At 37.4% G+C, this 20,015-nt stretch overlaps 1 protein-coding gene across 1 annotated transcript in view; it reads left to right on the top strand.

Annotated features, from left to right (window-relative positions):
• The window catches only part of SCLT1 (sodium channel and clathrin linker 1), a 98,344-nt gene extending 78,752 nt beyond the window's left edge, over positions 1-19,592 (top strand). Inside the window, exons 19-21 of the mRNA XM_033133484.1 lie at positions 12,466-12,544; positions 14,911-15,006; positions 19,052-19,592. Coding sequence (XP_032989375.1) covers positions 12,466-12,544; positions 14,911-15,006; positions 19,052-19,114 — 238 coding nt within the window. The 3' untranslated portion in view covers positions 19,115-19,592. The remainder of the gene's footprint in view (positions 1-12,465; positions 12,545-14,910; positions 15,007-19,051) is intronic.
• The last annotated feature ends 423 nt before the right edge of the window (positions 19,593-20,015 follow it).

The raw sequence follows: 20,015 nt of genomic DNA, 5'->3' as shown, positions 1-20,015 counted from the left end.
TTATTAATAGCTATCAAAAATGAACTTTTTTAGGTTAGATCCCAACATCCTGCTTCCCAGTGCCATTACTGTGCCACAGTAATCATCAAAGCTTTCCCCCAGAAAATATGCCCTTTAAAAACATATCCTCTTTAGTTCATAACAATTAAATTCTTATAAATTGGCTACTTACTTGTTTACTGTGTGTCCACCTACTTAGTCCAGTTAAAGAACATTAGAGCTGAAACCAAATCCCAGCATAGCCAGGAAACCCTGAGGGTGATAGCTGGAGTCCTCTCTGCACTAGTTTTGCTGCCTTAGGAAACCTCTGTTCTGACAACTGACAATTAAATGTGATTTCTTAATTTCTCCCGGTAAGTAAGTACAGCCAGAATGAAATGTAACACAAAATAATTAAATAATTTTTTCATAGAAGGGAGTTCTTCATCTTAGTATCAGGAGCTTTTTAAAAATTTGAGCTCCTCTGTGGTATCTTCTTTCAGCTTGACGTTTAGTTTGTACAATTTTATTTATTTGTAATTATTCCCTCTTAGTTACTCTTCTATGCTGAATTGTATGCAATAAAGAGAATTTTGAGCTTCCAAGAGGAGACTATTAATAATTGGTTATTAATACACAGCATCTGTAATGTATCTGTACTAGTCTTACTTGAATGATAGTTATTTTTATAGATTAAATTAAAAAACCTCTATGAGAAAAAAATGAGGTGGCATTTGCCCTGTCAGATATCAAAATATGTAAAGCTGTGTGGTGGTGTTGCCCAGAGACAGATCACTGGAACACAATACAGAAAAACAGAAACCATGTAAAATTGGAAATTTTGTTTGTGATAATGTGGCATTTCAAACCAGTGGTGAAAAGATGATGCTTGAAAATTTTTAAATCATTTAGAATATTTCTCATTTCATATATAAAATAAATTCCAGATGGATTGAAGAGCTAAATAGAAAGAGAAGATATGAAAAGAGAGATTATTTTTGTTATCTTGGAATGGAAAAGTTTTTCTTATCAAAACACAAAACCCAGAATCCAAAAAAGAAAAATTTTAGTTAATTGATTTAACCATAAAAGTTAAAATTATATATGAAGAAAGATACCAAAGATAAAAGAAATGACAAAAATAAAGGATTCGTATTCAGAAACCATCAAGTATTGAATAATTAAGAAAAAGATTAACAGCCTAATAGAATGATAGACAAAGTATGTGAATTGGCAGCCTGCAAAAGCAGAAATAGAGCTCCTTTAATCATATCAAGCCAGGTTCAGCCACACGATTCACTGAAGATATACGAATTTAAACAATAAGTTTACCCAGCAAGTTGGCAAAACCGTAACAGATGGTTAACACGCAGTGCCCGTCAGTACTTGCGGAAACAGGAAGTACCTGTCGTATTGGTGGGAATGGGACCCCGCAGACCCATTTTACAAGGTACCATGGCAGTATCTCACAGAACTGAAGCCGTGCAGGTCCCTTTGCTACTGCAGGTGCAGCAGTCTGTCCCACAGAAGTGCTTGCGTGTGTGTGACAGGCAGTACCATACCTGCCTTTGCCGTTGGTTGGGCCCTTCACCTCCTTAACCGGAACTGTGAAAGTAGCCTCCTTCACTCTGGGTTCTCTGTTAAGAGTTTTTTCCCATCTATTCCACCTTTCATACCGCTGTCAGAGTTGCTTTCCTAAAAAGCAAACCCGACCCTGGCCCTGCCTACTTAAAGACTTCTGTTCTGTTGTTACCTCTAGGCTTTTTACCATCCTTCCTTCCCTTCGTTTGTTGTCAGCAGTCTGCCACGCTCCCTCTGTCCTTCACATTCCGTATATCGCAGCCACACTGAGGAGCCGTCCCAGTAAACCAGTCGAGCTCCATCCGCCCTTACAACTCCCAGTGGGCACTTTGTTTACCCGTCATGGTTCTTTGAGTTCTGAGGACACAGCAAAGCCCAGGGTCCCCCCCCCCTTTTTCTTATGAAGATATTGGATTCCTGATGAGGAAGTGGAAATTATCAAATAAATACATACATGTTTATAATTGGGTATGAAGTACTATGCATAAATTTGAAACAAGCCGGTTTGGTAATGAATGGGTGGAAACCTGAAACCGATAGGCAAGGAAGACCTTGAGAGGAAATTAATCTTGAGAGCTAATGACAAAAAGGATCCTGCCATTTACACATCAGGAGCAGAGCATTTCAACCAAGGCAAACAGCTAGTGTAAAGATCCCAAGGCAGGAATGTATGGTATGTTTGAAGCAGAAGAAATAGTATGCAAAGTGAAGGCAATAGAGGCTGGTTTCCGCAATGTATTGTATCAAGTAATGCCATCCATCACACAAAGCCAAACTCGGAAACCCCAGGAGCTGAACACACACAGAAAGGCTTATTTCTTGCTCATATTACATGTCTAAGGCAGTTTGGCAGGACAGCTCTGCTCGTAGATGTTCCACCATCTCCAACTTGTAGTTTTCCCAGATGACTGGAACGGGGGAAGAGGGGACTGAAGAAGAACGGTGGCTCTTAAGGAAATCAACTTTGAAGTGACAGCATCACTTTCTTTTCCCTTCGTTGGCCAAACTACTCCTAGGGACCCAACCTTACTGCATAGGAGTCTGGGAAATGGGAATGGAGCACATGGCACATTTCTGCTGTACACAGGAACCCTTGATCTTGTAGGGTTTTATTAGCCAGGTTAAAGAGTTTTAACTGTGGATGAAGGCCAGTGGACAGTTTTGAAAGAAGTCACCTGGTCGGATTTTGTTTTTTCTTTTTTTACGATCACTCTGGCTTCTAGGTAGAAAATAGAAGTGAGTATAAAAGCTGGAGAAGGACTTAGAAGGCTATTGCAAGAGTCTTGTTAAGAGATGATGGTGGCTTAGACTAAGAAGGAGACAAGTGGATTAGTTAGGGGTCTTTTTTTATTAGACGTAATAGAAGGTGTTGATAAATTTGATGTGGAGGATGAAGGTAAAGAGAGGAATCAAGGGTGATTCTAGCAATGGTTTGTACGTGCAGGATATTTCTAGTGATGTCTTTTCCCAACTCCCCACCTGAAAACATTTTCTCCCAGACCCATCTCAAATATCATTTGTTTCTGTAAGGCATTCTGAAGTCCCCTGACAGCTCCAGTCGTTCCTTTTCCTGCACTCCCATACCATTCTGCTCATTCTTCTCGGCACTTAACTGAATTATAGCAGAACTATCGTTTACATCCATGTCTTCCACAAGACCATGAGCTAACATCTTGCCTGACACGTAGGTGGTTAATAAAATTGTATTGAATGAATGAATGAATATACAATATGCAATATTTTCTTCGCTTGTCCAAAACTATGTATATATAATTGGACAGCATTTGAGTCCAAGGAATTCTCTTTAATCTCTAAAATATTATTCTTGGCTATATGTCTGTAATGTTTGGCTGCCATAACTGCTGTTTTTTGTGTCTCTGTGTGTTGTTTTTTTTTAATTAACAGGATGAGAGGCAGCTGCAGGTACTGGCAGATTACAAAATGCATAATTACTAAAAGTAACTGAAGCATATTATAGTATAATTCAACAGAAAAAAAAACATCTGGCACATGCTATGTTAATTTGTCATAAGAGAGTTTCGAAGAAAAAGTACTTGCTGCAGCTGGCAGATCCATCATTTCCCTGAAATGAATAGTACACCTTTTGTTTATAATTCTCTCCTCTAACATAGAATAGAGCCTTGTGTGATTTACTCTTCAGTCATCACAAAAGGATTTCATGCCCTGAGAAAAGTTCCCTTCAGCTGCATCAACCGAAATATGCATGGCTCATTCTTATCTTAACTTGTGCCTCAATAATAACAGAATGATCTGAGAAATTATAGTAATTAATTATAAAGCCTGAGATATTGGTCCAAATTTCAAGCTCTTATCTCATGCCTTAAGGAACCATAACTTCTCTTATATAAAATAAATCTCTCTTTCATCATGGGTTAAGATACCCATTTCTATGACAGAGACGAACAGAAACGGGCTCATTGCTATTATAAAACAGCTTCAAATGCTGACCTTTTTGAACTAATCTATATTTCCACCTCTCCATTGAACATTTCCATAGGTGCCTCGAACTCAGGACTTACCATTACTTCATGCCTAGCCCAAGTGATTATTTCATCCTGTATTTCCCATTTCCATGAGTGGTGATACCGACTCAGTTGCTCAAACGAAACTCCAGGTGTCGTTCTGAAATCCTTCTTCTCATACCCCTAAATCAAGTACTACTGATTTTATCCCCCACCCCCAATATCTCTTGAATCTGTCCGTTTCCCTCTAATAGTTGAGGCTATCAAGATTGTTCACCTGGATTACTGCTACAACCCCCTAACTTACCACAGTCATGTTTCCTTATTATCTTTCCTGCTATAATCAGCAAGATTTTCTGATACTCAAATCTGATCATGTCACTTCTTTCTTGAAATACTGCAGCACTTCCCTAGTGTACTGATGATAGTCTCAATTTCCGATCAAGACATGTAAGACCCTTTGCAATCTGTGTTTTCTTGTGTTTTCAGCCTCTTCCTCTCTCACTCCTACACCTACCTCCTAGTAACTCTCTGTGCCCCGTTCATGCTGCACTTTTATAAATCTATTATAAATCAATTATAAATCTGTTATTCTTTCTTATTTTCTGGCCTTCACACATGGATTTGATTGTAACACTCTTCCTTTCCTTACCCTGCTTTTGTCCATCTGACTTCTATTTATCTTTCAGATATCAGCTTAAAAGCCTACTTTTTCTGGAGAGAGAGCTCTAATCACATAATCCTCCATAGGTGTTCCCATAGCAATGTGGATTTTTTATAGCATTTACTACCGATATTATAAACCTAGTAGCTTTTCAATATTTCTAGTATTTCTAAATTCACGACAGCAGTGACTGGATATCTTGTGCCCTCCACCCCCACACCTCTCCAGTATAGTATGTAGAATGTAACAGACACCTATTTATTATTTATAGAATTGAATGAACTTTAGGATTCTTCCAGTGTTATCCTAAGATCACTTAAAATGAGATGCTGTGAGAAAACTCACCCACTGCTTTGTAACTTTGAGTTCATTCTTCAAATAACTTCTTAAAGTAAGTTTCCTATGAATGATTTTTATAAATAAAACTCTAAATCATGTTGGTTTTCGTAATGGTAATGTCGTAAATTTATTATACCACCTGATGGCTACTGTGAAAATGTAATCACTGAATTATCTAATTAGTTCTGAGATGAGAACAAGTAGGTAGTAAAAATTTGGAAAAAGCAAGTCATAGGATATTAGAAATGTTACTATTGAACAGACTAGTTAACCGATTATGGGGATTTAACTAAAATTTGCCCAGACTAAGAACCGCCTTATGTGTGCCAGGCACTGGGCTGAGCCTTCTGCACGCAGCTTCCTTTGGTCCCTTTTGGAGCTTTCATTCTGGTGGGGAGAGAGCAGTGATAAGTTGGCAAGCCAACACATAGACAAAGTAGTGTGAGACGTCTCAAGGGGGATGAAGAAAACAAAGGGGTGCTGCAAAGGACAGTCCCTGGGACATGGTGGGACTGAAAGAGGAGGGCTGTTCTTTAAAAAGTAATCAGGAAAGTTGACATTTAACCTGAGGCCTGAATGGCAAGAAGAAATCAGCTACACTGAAAAGCCAGGAAATATTGCAGGCAGATGGAAGAGCAACAAGTACAAAGGTCCAGTGTTAGAAGGTGTAGACCCAGGTAATTAAAGCCCAGTGAGTGAGGAGAGAGAACGCCATCAGGTGAGGAACGAAGCAAGGATCAGATCATGAGACCCTTGTAGGCTATTTCAAGTAAGATATTAAAGTAAGACTATTTTAAGTTAAAGGCAGTGCGGCAATGGGAAATCATGGGAGAATTTTAAACATCCTCAGATCTTTAAAAGATCACTTTATTTCCACATTGTATGGAAAACAGACTAGAGAACAGGCCAAAATGGAGTCAGGGAGACCAGAGGTTAGCTTGTTACAGTTTTCTAGGCAATAGATGATACTGCTTAGAACAGAGTGTCCTTGGTAAAGATGGAGAAAAGTGGGCAGTCATGCAATATATTAGGGAGGCGGGACAGAACCTACTGATAAATCAAATATAGGGGATGAGGAAAAGGGAGGAATCTAAGACGACACCTAAGCTTTTACGTGGAGTGTCTGGGTAGATGGCAGTGCCGTTCTCTGGGAAGGAGGAAACCGGGGAAGCCCTACCTTCTGGCAGGCTGCACTTAAATCCTCCCTGACAGGCTAGAATGGTTATGGTTTTAAAGATTTCCAATGGAGAGCTTTACTTGGCAAGTGTTTCAACTGTAGTACCACTAGGAAACTTTGTGCAAAGTCTTATCTAATGGTTTTCCAAGTCACTAACGGTATAGGGCACTCACAATTATGTTATCTAATGAAGAGAAAATTTCTCCTAGGTCACACAGAGTGACATCATCCTCCTGGGTCTTTCCTGTACCCCTACAATGCCCTGTCAGAGAAATAAGCAGTTGCAAAGTACTAACAGACGGGCTCTAGAAAGTCTCGGGGTTGCTGGCAAACCCACTTTTCTCTCCACCCTTTAACACCTTTTAATATTTCATTCAGCAGAGGAAGGAATAGATGAGACATAGTTTGCGTTTTGGACAGGTACACTTGAGGTGCTCATTAGTGACCCTTTAAGCCATGGACTAGATCAGGTCTCTCGGGGGGAGAGAATCTGGGACTGACCAACCGTGATCCAGTAGATCAAATGCTGGCCTGTCTGCTCTAACCTGTGGTGTTTTTAGTTAACGGAGATTTGAAACCTTAGGATGCATTTCCTTTCTAGCAGTCCGGTCTTTTGAAGCCATACAAAAAGATGAGACGACAATACCAACCATTTTGCCACATACTTGGGACTAACTTTTTTTTCCCCAAAGAGTCTTTATTTTGCCTTTGAGATCTTAATATTATATGATGCCACGAATATACTTTACTAACACCTCTTGTAATTGATTCGACTGAAGATAAGAAGCATTGTGATTTAGTTGAGAGATCATTGACTAAAAGACTGGTACGAAACTCATTTGATCATTTTATGACATTAAGAGCATTAAATAACCTCTCTGAGTCTAAACTCCTTTACTTATATGCTGAGAATAATAACTACTTTGCAACATTGGAGTAATAATAAGATACAGTAGTAAAGTTAAGGTGCAGTAGAAAACCCTCTTGGCTGATGTCCACTTAATCACCTGAGGACGTTAACCAGTGAGCTAAATATCTGTGCCCATCACGCTCGCCAACACCGCAGGCATTCCCTGTGCCCCTACCTGGTGACCTCACTCCGGTATCATTTCTGTCACTTGCTTTGCCAGGTGTCTCTGTGTTTGTTCCTAAAGCAGGTTATGCCAGTTGTACTTGTTTTGGAAATACGTAATTAAATCAAGCAGTGAGTGATATATGAGTCAGAAAGAAAAGTGTTTCTTTTAAAACTTAGTTGTGTACTTTGGGGAATTTGCTGTTGAATTAGGTTTGGATACGCAACTGTAAAAGAATAGAAGGAATACTGTAAAAATCTAGAATATTTCTGAGTTCGGATTGCTTACCAAGTGCCTTTAAATTCTGGTATATTAATGAAGCTAAAAATGGAAATAATTATAGATGATACAATATGGATATGGTTTGTGAAAGAAATTCAACATTGAAACACCCCAATCAGTGTGTTCATACTTTAAAAAAAAAAACAAAAACAGAAATCTTAAAAAACTTCATATATTCCAGGTGAAAAGCACAGACAAAATTCTTATCCTTCCTTAGGCCCCAGATCTCTCAAAAATCTAAGGACTCTCTCCCCAGAAAAGGTAAACAAACTCACAGGATCTTGCCTACAGTTTCAGGATGTTTGTGAACACACCTGCAGCCCCTCCGTGGTCCACAGATAAAGAACCCTTGCCTTCACCTATTTGCATCTCGAATTGAAGAATTTGGTGACTTACCAATCTTGATTATAATATTTTGTTTACTAAAAGCATTTAATGTTTTGTTAATAGATTCAGCATAAATTACTTTGCATATAAATTATTTCTTAAAATTTTACTTACACAGAGGGTAGTAAATCAATTATATTTTACAACTACATCCCTAAATTATATTTCGTAGGCATGACTAGGATTTTCTGTCACATGCACATGAATCATATAAGTGAACTGAAAATATTTAGAACAGTGATGGGCTAAGCAATTCCCAGTGATATTATAAGGAATCCCTTATTCTTCTATACTTACATTAAAATTGGTGGATGATAATAATCTTACCTCAAACTTATAGCATATTACATAATATGCCAGAAATTATAGAGAAATGGGTGCAGTTTTATTTAAATTCTTTAATTAGTGTGAAGAAGTCTTTCCGTGCCATAATGTTATACAGAAACTGGACACCGGAGATGCCATCTATAGCCCTACCTTCTGGCAGGCTGCACTTAAATCCTCCCTGACAGGTTAGAATGGTTGTGTTTTTAAAGATTACCTGTAGAGAACTTTACTTGGCAAGTGTTTCAACTGTAGTACCACTGGGAAACTTTGTGTAAAGTCTTATCTAATGGTTTTCCAAGTCCCTAATGGTACAGGGTACTCACAATTATGTTATCTAATGAAGAGAAAATTTCTCCTAGATCACACAGAGTGACATCATCCTCCTGGGTCTTTCCTGTACCCCTACAATGTCCTGTCAGAGAAATAGGCAGTTGCAAAATACTAACAGACGGGCTCTAGAAAGTCTCAGGTGGTCGCTGGCAAACCCACTTTTCTCTCCACCCTTTAACACCTTTTAATATTTCATTCAGAAGAGGAAATGCTTAACTGAAAAATAACCTTGTTTTAGCCTGTTCAAATCCTTTGTACAAAGAAGTAGAATATAAATAAACCTAAGTAAATAAAAATAATCTTTATCTAAAGTATGTTTTGTGGTGGATTCCTCAGTAACTGTACTAGGTTTTCTATAGGAATTTAGCTATAAATAAGCAAATACAGAGGGTGCCAAAAAAAAATGTACACACATTTTAAGAAAGGAAAACTATTAAAATAGTAATACTCGACATATACCAATAACAAAAGATGAATACAAGTCACGTTTGACTTCTGCAATTACTAGAGGTGCTCAAAGTGTTACCATCAGCATCCAGACACTTCTAGTTACGGCGAACTACTGCTTGAGCAACGTTGACCAAAGTCTCTACTTGTGTACATTTTTTGGCACCTCCAGTATTTATTGAATTTTTTTGTGTAAAGCACTGTGGTAGGTACTTTGGAAACCAAAACAATCCCCCTTTTAAAAATTTCCATTCTTGGAGTGTGCGTGTGTGTGTGTGTGTGTGTGTGTGTGTACATACAATATAATCCACTAATTAGCATTATAATGTGGAATTGCTAAATGTCTTGTACATGAAATAGTATAAAGCTTTGACGTGAAAAGAGACCAGCCTGGGTTCAAATGAATTGGGAAGGAATCTTGGAAAGAAGTGGGGCAAGGATGGAATCTTAAAGAATGAGCAGGATTTTGATGGCAAATCTAAAAAAGATGTTACAGCAAATGGTATAATGTGAGCCTAATGGTGATACATACATGGTTTGTTTTCAGGACAGTGAGAGCCCAACTGAAGTGGAAGGCTGCTATTGGAGATAAGATTGGAAAGATAAATTACACAGAATTTCGGAGAATTTTGAATGCCAATCTCAGGAATTTGGACTATTTTGTCCAATAGCAGAGAGCCCTGGAAATTATCGTTGAAGGGGGCAGATTCAAGTGGTGGTTTAGAAAGAGATACGTGCTAGCGACGTGTGCGTTAGAAGGGCCAGACCGCTGCATTCGCTGAGCCCTTCCATGTGTGGTCGCGGGTGCTTCACAGACATTTTTAGCTTGACGTTGAGAAGGCGGAGCAGTTGACCACTGCTACATATCCACAGATTACGTTGTAAGAACTTGAGTTGTGATGGTAACACTGAATAGAAATGAAGACTCCATGCTAGAGACATTGCAAAGGCAGGACCTATTCAGGGGCAAACTAGATGTTGCATTTAAGAGAAAGTGAGAAATAGAGTTGACTTTAAGGTCTTTAACTTACGCAGTTGGGGCAGAGATGTTGTCAGTGTCAAAACTGAGTGGCAGGGTGAGCGGTAGGTTTGTGAGGCAATGTGGAAAGTTTGGTGTTAGGTGTGTTACGTTTGAAAGCAGGACTGAACCTTCAGGAGACACGTCAAAAGCAAGGATATAACTTGTTCTGTTTTCACATAAATGTGTAAATATTTGTATGTCTAGGATGCCCAGTACACTCCACATACGTGCTCTTTCACTATTCATTTAGCAGTTGCCTGCCAGGCTGCAGCCCTGGGGAGTACAGTTCAGAGCACACACTTTAGAACCAAAGCACTGGGCTTTTCAATCCTGACTCTGCAACTGACTAGCTACGTGACTCTAAGCAAGTTACTTAACCTTCCTTTTATGTCTCTGTCTTTTAATTTGCTCATATGTAAAAATAGGGATTTCATAGGGTTATCATGAAAACTAAAGTAATTTATAAAAAGCATCTAAAATAGTACCAAGCACATAGTAAGCACTAAGAAAGTATCTGCTGCTGTCGTTGTCATTGTCACCATCACCATCATCATCATCTTCATCCTCAAGATTATTTGCCAAGTTCTGCTGAGTACCAGTTTGTAAGGAGACCAAGAGGAAGGATGAAGCTGCTCGACCTCCAATGGGAGTCAAAAGCCTGATACACCACAGAATAAATATTTATACAATAAAAAGTAACTTAAAGTTAATAATTTGTATCTTTGTGATTTTAAATTTTGTAGAAAATTATTACTATCTAATAGTATTTATTAAAAAGTGTTACTATCACTCAAGTAAATTGTCATTGGTAAATAATTAAATAGTTTAGACATCAGATTGTTCAGTAGGTATTTTCTGAAAAGGCTTTGGATAAACTGAATGTTGATTAACTTAATAAATAGCATTGTTTTATCTTCATCTCAGTAGTACTCAAAGGTTATTTCTCATCAGCACTAGTGTACATAACTTTGACCTTTAATTACACTTGGCCTGAGACTGGCCACTTCAGTCGTTCTGTGTGGTGTTTTGTTTTGTTTTGCTTTCTTGGGGAGCAGCAAGAATTCAAAGTCACCTGAGATACTTTAAAGGAGCACAGTAATTGATGCTACATTGTCATTACCACCAAAATAAAGCCAAGATAAAACATTGGGGTTTGTCTGTCACAGAATCAATAATAAATCCGTCAGCTCGCATAGTCCGTGGCCTGTATTGATGACGCTGCTGAGCGAGAATAAGCCATGTCCTCCTTAGTCTGTAAGTGCTGTTATGGCAACAACTCTGTTTACCACTGTAAACCTTGCACTCGGCCCATAAAGACTGCTCAGTAAATAGTTGTAGAATTGATTTGTGGGCGACATCATTTTTTGTTCTCGCCTGTGTATTTATAACAAATTGCTTCCGGATTTTAACAACTATTCATTCAAATATAGGACACTTAAGGGACCAAGTTTTTAAGCTGTTTGTGTAGCTCCTTTGGAAAAAATCAAAGCTGAAGTTATTTTGCAAGTCTTATTCTGTTGATTTATTGAAGAAGCAGAAGTGAGGTCAAAGGATAAAAACCAATCCTGAATTAACTATGTTAATACTTAGAAATTGATTTGATCTTTTTTTAAGTTATTTTTAAGACTGTTTTGTGTCTACTTCTGACCTGGGACTCTTGAAATTATCTTTGGCCAAAAACAATATAATGCATATATGTTGAACAGAAAAAAAAAGTTCTGTGCATAAGATAATTCTAGCTAATACTGCATAAAGGATATGAATGTTTAAAACATAGCACATATACAACCAAAGCTAAATACCAGTCCTGAATATACTAACTGTATATGAATCTTTAAAATGCATACTATACCTAAGAATCCCAATAGCTTATGAGATTCTATAACCAATACTACATCTGTTTAATATGATTATACTTTCACTTTAGTGCCAAATAATACCTCAAGATAATAATATTGAAGAAACTTTGACACTTTTAATATATATGTACCCGGGGTATTTTTGTTTTGTTTTTACTGTGGTAAATTATAACATAAAATGTACCATTTTAACCACTTTTAAATTGTGATAAAATATACATAACATTAAATTTATTATCTTAACCATGTTTAAGTGTACAGTTTAATAGTGTTAAGTGTACTTACTGTTGTACAACCAACCTCTAGAATATATGTGCATTTTATGAAGAAATGAATGATTCCTTTAAGATGTGGTCTATTAATAAGCAACTTTATTTTACACAAGATGATATTTTTGTTCAAAACATGAAAATGTATCTTACTAATAAAGATTCTATTTTACTAGGTTTTAGAACAGTTATATTAATGGCTTTCTCTCTCTCTCTCTCTCTCTCTCATCTCTCTCTCGATTAATAGGAGTGAGCTGAGTCGACAGAAACTTCATACTCAAGAGCTGCTTTCTCAGCTGGAAATAGCAAATGAAAAGGTAGCTGAGGTGAGATAATGGCTCTCCCGGGAAGGGCTTCTGCAGCAGCCTGATATGCATGTTGTAGGATTTTACCTGAGCCAAGTCCACGTTAATTCTCGACTTGGAAATGACCATACAGATGCGTTTCTTGTAGAAACCACCCATAACCCTAACAGTCCACACTTAATGTGAATAAAAGCTTTGAAGGTCCGCATTCATCATATAAATGACAAAAGGTAGGGCTCCTGTTTCAGTTGCACCAGTATACCTTGTGCAGTGTTTCAGAGAATGTGTTAGGATCCTCTTTATTTCTATGCATGTCTGAGATTATTTTTTTAATCCATTTTATTTTGTTTTCCTCCATCACAGGAGACATGTGAAAATACTTTGGCCTACTGAAATATATTAAAATACTTCTTTAGATTATTGCTTTAGAACTAAACATAGCAAGAGTTCATCACTTTTTTCTTTGAAGTTAGTAAACAATTTCTAGATTATGATTAAAGCATTCCAGAACTCATTCTTCTTTTGATGTTCTGACTTCGAATGCGTTTGTTGGAATTTCATGACTAGGCCGTGTGGTCTGCTGTCTCTGAGTCCTTCTATAAGAGCAATAGTGGAATTATTACTCTTGGGTTTTGTAGCATTAGAAAACAATTAAACACTAGCCATTAAAGTGCTCTTTGATGGAGTTCCCACTTCCAAGAATCTGTCCTAAGGAAGTTTCATTTAAAGTAGGAAAACATTTAAAAGAAGATATTCAACACAGTAATGTCAGTAATATTGGAAGATCAGAAGCAACAGCGATGACCAATTGAAAGAGAACGGTTGTATATATATTATGATCTACCTAATCTGGATTGTGCCTTAACCATTATTGTAGCAGCGGAGAAAAGTGTACATTATGTGTAGCATTGTGACTATGAAAATTATAATTATAGGTGATGGGATTTTTTTCCCCAAGTTTTCTCTGAGTTAATGATGCACCTCTTAAATTTGAAACTATATATTTAAACAACTTGGTAAATTAGAACAGCCAATATAGTTCTCTTCATAAAATTTAATTTTGCTTTTGGGCACAATAAGAAATATATTGAGCTCATTTTAACAGGATACAGTTATTTCAATATTTTATATTACTAGGCATGACATTCACTGTTATCACTTACATGTTAGGACAGGGGAACTATATACTTCTTCATCAAAAGTGTGTTCTTGCTATTCCTGATTAAGCTGGTTACTCTTGATTCCGACAGGTGCCAGAAAAGACTGAATCACAATTCTAGTTGTACAAAAACTTTTTTTTCAGGCGAGTAAGTATGGAGAGGGATAATACGTTTTTTAATTGACAGCTTCTTTGAACTTGTCTGCATGACAGCATATTGTGACATTTATAGTCATGATGCCTGGATAGTTTCCTAGATAGTTGTCCTGCTATAGTAGCAGGACAAACTGGGTGGTTTAAACAACAGAAATTGACTGTCTCACAGGTCAGGGGTCAGAGGTCCTCGATGGAGAAGTCAGGCAGGTTTGGTTCCCTCTGAAGATGCGGAGAACCTGCTTCATGCCGGCTCCTGGCCCCGGTCGCCTCGGGCGTCCCTTGGTGTGTTGGTGGGGTGCTCCCTGTGTCTTCAAGACCCTGTTTCCAAATATGCCACATCCTAGGTACTGGGGGCTAGGACTTCAGCATCTTCTTTTGGGGACATAATTCAGCTTAATAACTCTATTGACCCTAATACCCTCTGGAGTATACAGATGTTTGGGGGAACATGTAGAAACAGAGTTCTTCTCCTTTTAAAGAATACCTTTAGTATATAAGGCATTTAAGACACATCTGGCTCTGTAAAAATCAGGATTTCTAGAATGAATATTTTCTGTTCCTTGAACTGTCATCATGATGACATCACAGTTTCCCGAGACGCTCGCCCTAGCACCGTGGCTATAAAGTGCACTGGCCAACAGGGCAGTGCCACGGGCATGTGGTGGGCTGCACATTCCCAGGACTCATGCCCTCCTGAAGCTCTGGCGGGGAGGGAGGTCCAGCGGTGGGTTCATTCTCGCCACATCCGAGGCAGTGAGCTGGCATCTCCAGTTAACAGATCAGAAATCGAAAGTCTTGTTCCTAACTTCCGATTCACTTTGCTTTGGATTTAATTCACTTTTTTGTTGTTGTTGTTTTTGGCATGTAGGGGGGGAAACAATTTAGTCAGAATGTAAAACCAACTTTGAACTTTGCAGTTGATAACTTGAAAAAATATAAATATGGAAATGTATGATCTTTGCATTTTGTAAGTGGTAAAATGATGTCCAGAATTTTCATTGATTATTCCATAAAACATCTCCATGTCATATGTGGAGTTCTAACTTGTTTGTTTTATATTTCTCCTTAATAGAGTGAAAAGTTAATTCTAGAGCATCAAGAAAAAGCCAACAGACTTCAGAGGCGGTTAAGTCAGGCGGAGCAGAGAGCCGCCTCAGCTTCCCAGCAGGTAGGGGGCGTCCTCATTGCCCTGGATAATAAATCGTCTGCGTGGACCAAAGCTAAAAAAAGGTCCTCAAAAGTTCCCAGAGAACTGGTAGTTTTGTTTTTACTTGATTAAACTATTTAAAATTAGTCTCTTTAGTATTTCAGGTAGAAAAGGTAAACTTTAGAAACAGAAATAAACATCAGTCTCCTCCAATTGACTCCTAAATCTAGAACTACTGTCCAGTATGATAGCCACTAAAATAATTAAAATTAAGTAAAATTAAAAATTGAAAACTTCATCTAGCTACTGTGCTGTACACCTGAAATTAATATAAAATAATATTGAGCATTAACTGTAATTGAAAAATTAAACGGGTGGAAAAGTGAAGAGGAATAAGAGTTCCAATTTTCCAGGTATAAAACAAAGAAGTCATGGGGACGTAACATACAGCATGGGGAATATAGTCAATAATGTTATGATAGCGTGATACAGTGTCAGATGGTTGCTGAACTTATGGTGATCACTTCTTTAGGTATATAAATGTTGAATAACTATGGTGTACCCCTGAAACTAATATAATATTGTATGTTAGCTGCATTTTTAATAAAAATCTTAAAAAGAAAAATCAAAATCCCCGGTCACACTAGCAGATTTCAAGTGCTCAGCAGCCATGTGTAGCTCTGGCTGTCGTATCAGACAGTGTAAATATGAAACGACTCTATGATCAAAAAGTTCTGTTGGACAGCACTGCTTTACAATTATGTGTAAAGCGAGGCAGGTATTTACTGACAGATTGGGAAGTAGATAACATTGCTTGAATGTACTATTTCGGATTGTACTAACTTTGTGTTGTAGTTTTTAAATGGAAAAAATTACATGGTGTGTAGGTTAACTTCATTTAATGCATATTTGTATATGGACACATAAATAATATAAATTATGATCTAAAGTTGTCCAATGGGAACTAGAGTTAGAAAATGCAGAGCATTGATGAAATACTGAGAGGTAATTACATCATAATGCACACACATCATAATAATGAAATGGTCCATTTGTTCTAAAGTAGGAGCAATAGTCCCTCCTGTTGGGGACAAAATGAGACCAGTTTAGTGACTATAAAGATAGGCTGGAAACAGTGTAGGCAGGCAGGCAGACAAAAGCAAACTGAGTTAGTACATTATTAATTCTATTTGGTTATAAATGTGCCATTTTAATCAATATTAATATTAGATAATTTTACACAGCATTTTATACATAGTAAAGCAGCTCTAAATACTCACTGAATTCAGTTTATGTTTGTGAATTTATAGATTTTTTTTGAAATCTACTTCCGGTATGAACATGACATGGCACTTAAATAAAATCCAATAATAATTGGCCCTTCTGTTCCCCTCTCTCTTGAAAATAACTATAGCTTTATCAAGTAAGTTTAATTTCTTCTGAAATTGTGAATTAGTGCATTAACTAATCATTGCAGAATTCATTCATTCATGCAGATTATGAGGTAGCAGGAGCCCAGGCTTATTAGGCAGTATGTTGAGTATGTTTTGGTGTCAGGCAAGTAGTCTGCTGCCCTTAAGTAGCTATGTGACTCTGGGAAGCTTCTGCTTCTCTAAACCTCAGATTCCTCATGTTTAATGGAGGATAATATTAATAACACCTCCCTCGTAGAGTTACGGAAAGATCAAAGGAATTCACGCATATAAAGCACTTAGCATAGTTATTAAATGATAAGTAGATACTTAGATATATAAGAAATTAAATTTTTTCTATCACAATCCTTAAAGCTTCAAGTTTACCTTTTTAAGGAACATGGTAAAGAAAATCTTACTTAAAATCAACTACCTTGAGTTCTGTATGGAAAGTGTCCGGTTACAGAACCTGGATTATAATCCATTGGCATCTAGTGTAGTGTCCCCCCACAGACAGAATTTCACCTATGCAGTCCTACACTGTTCCTCCTGCTACTTAACTCTCTGGTGGCAAAGATCCCACCTTTCTCTCTGTGAGCTTTTTGTTGAATGTTTTGTCAGTAACCCCTCCTTAAACTTTTCACCCTCCATTCTGTTCTCATTTGCAGATGGAAAGTAATCATTCAGCTTCTCTCCATACACAAAAAGGAATGTATTTCCTGGAGTTAATATTTTTTTTCCCGTCTTAAATGAGTCCAAGTCATAAACTTTCCTTATAAGACATGTGTTCAGTTTTTAAAGACCTTTATCTTTGCCTTTTCTGAATGCTTTCTAATTTTCCCATTTTCCTCTGAAAAACGGAAACTGCTATTAGAAATAATATCCTGCTAAGGGCCTGGCACTTACTGAAATAACGGAGTTAAAGGATTATCATTGTCTCCAATATGTCACACTTTGCAGTGCAGCCCAGGGTCATGGCAGTGGATTAGCACAAGCCCCGCATTGTATCGACTCGTCACGCTCTAAATGTGGTCTTCTGGTTTACCTTTTCTCTACATCCATCATCATTCTTTGGACTGTGGTCCTATGTTCTACGTATATCACTCGAAGCGACTGAATGCCATATTGTGTTCTGTTGACAGGATGGCGTTCTTAAAACAAAGCTTAGAAACTATGAAAAGAAACCTATGAATGTGACTACGTAAAATTTCAAATTTCTGCATTAAAAAAAATCATAAAGTCAATGACAGACTGAGAAAAGTATTTCAACACATGTGACAAAAAAGCTAATCTCTTAAACACATGCAGAGTGGCTAAGCCCACACTGACTGTGCCGCGGTACAATAGACAGAGATGGCTTGTAGCCATCAGAACGATGCTCATTCTCACCCAGAAGACAAGTGCAAATTTAAACTGTATCACATACTTCTCACCTGTCAGGTCGTGAAGTCTGATGGTACATTGTGCTTGCACTGTCACGTGTCACTGATGTAAGTGTGTATTAGTGCAGCCTCTTTGGAGCCCAGTTTGGTCGTATCTCTCAAAAATTGTGAATGTACATAACCTTTGACCCAGCAGTTCTAAGAATTTATTCTGCAGGTGGTGGACTTGCCACTTGGCAAGTCCATACAAGGAAGCATGTCCAATACTAATTGCAGTTGTGCCTATAATTTTAAAAGATTAAAAACTAGGGGTGGCCGGTCAGCTCAGTTGGTTAGAGCGCGTGCTGGTAGCACCAAGGTTACCGGTTCAATCCCTGCATGGGCCACTGTGAGCTGCACCCTCCTTAAAAAGAATAAAAAATAAAAAAAATTATCTAAGGGCCCATCAACAGGAAACTAGTTAAGTTTTAGAATATCCATGGTGGGGAAGTTTGCAGCTGTTGAATAAAGTAGATCTAATATGGAACTATTTCTAAGGTAGATAGTTTAGCAAGAAAAAAACAAGATGAAAAGTCTGTGTAGTACTTTATTATTTTTTAAATAAAAAGGGATGAGAAAGTATATGTATATATTCTCGTTTAGAATATTTCAAGAAATACACTTTAGAATATTTCAAGAAATATACTTAGAAACTGGAATTAGTGGTGGTTTCTGGAAAGAGGGCTGTGGAATGAAGGACAATGATGGTAAGACATTTTTTTGCTATACGGGTTTACTGTTAGGTTTTGTGGGGAGTTTTGTACCGTTAGGCTTTTTTTTTTTACTATGTGTTTACTCCATATTAATTATAATCAATTCCAATTAATATTTAAAGATTATTTATCTATTAGACTTTTCTTACTGTGATCTGTCATCTTTTTTTACCAGTCCTGCAATGTGCTAGCTTACACTTAGTTTGTGTTTTGCCACTTTTCTGATTAACTTTTATCTAGATGTTCCACATCCATCTGTAAAACATATTTTGGAATTCTGAATATATCACTGAGTTAAGGAATGTCATATTTGACCTGCATATTTCTAGAATGATACAGACATTTTAAAGTCTCAAGAGTAAACTAGAAATGAACACAAAAGACAAAAGGTGACCTCCTACAAGACCCACTAAAATTATTGTTCTCAACAATTTTAAGTTGTGATGCGTTATACTTGGTGTTACTCTCAAGTTTTCCACAGAACAAGTAACTACATACTTATTGTTTATTTTAATTGCAGCTCAGTGTGATTACAGTGCAGAGAAGAAAAGCAACCTCCATGATGAATCTGGAAAATATTTAAAACTATTCGTCATTCCCTCACAGAACTTTGGCGTTGGGACAGCTGTTGGACTGGCAGTGCACAGAAACGGTCCGACCCGCAGAGAGTGGTCGATCGGACTTGTGTCATCTGCATAAGCATTTTCCATTCTGTTTTGAGGGTTATTGGAAAACAGAACGGTGACAGCTTCCTGTAAGTAAAGAAAACATAATCCTATATTGAGCTTCAGTGGAGAATAAAGCCAGCTGAGAAGAACTCATTTCCTTCATCAACATGTCTAGTTTTTAATTCCCCCTTTCTTCTGTGGAAGAAGATAATAATTTTCAAACTATGATAATCATGAGAAAGAGATTTTAAGAAAAATGCTAGAATTTTAATATGTCAGGTTCCCAGATTTGAGAAATTTACATCTGATTAGTACTCCTAACATATTTTTCAGGGTTCCAAGTGTCCGTTTTATTATGAACTCATAAATGTAATAAATTATGCACTTTCTAAACTGATGCTGTCATGTATTTTAATGCATAATTGTAGTGATTTGTTTTTAACTCATATGATTTCCAGTGTTCATCAAATACTGATATTTAAAAATTTGGGAGGTTTGGGATTTTTTTGTTTTATTTCGTTTTGCTGTTACTAAAAAGCAGGAGTGATCAAATGGGATCTGAGCTCTGAGGATGCGTAGCCTTGAATTCTTATTGCAGCCCTGTTTCCAGAGGTCATGTCGTTTGCTAGTCTCTGCTCCTCATTTGAACTTGGTGCGCCCTGCTTTGTGGTGGTTTGAGCAGATAGATTGCATGTGGATAACAAGTTAGGAGACTGTTAACAATTACAGAAAACAGTCCAGATCAAAGATAATGAATTGAGTTTGAGGTGACGTGCAAACATTGGTGTGTAAATATTCAGCCAGAGTCAGAAGCTG

Source organism: Rhinolophus ferrumequinum, chromosome 18 (assembly GCF_004115265.2).
Source record: "Rhinolophus ferrumequinum isolate MPI-CBG mRhiFer1 chromosome 18, mRhiFer1_v1.p, whole genome shotgun sequence".
NCBI classification, from domain to species: domain Eukaryota; kingdom Metazoa; phylum Chordata; class Mammalia; order Chiroptera; family Rhinolophidae; genus Rhinolophus; species Rhinolophus ferrumequinum.
This window is presented reverse-complemented; position numbering and strand designations above follow the sequence as displayed.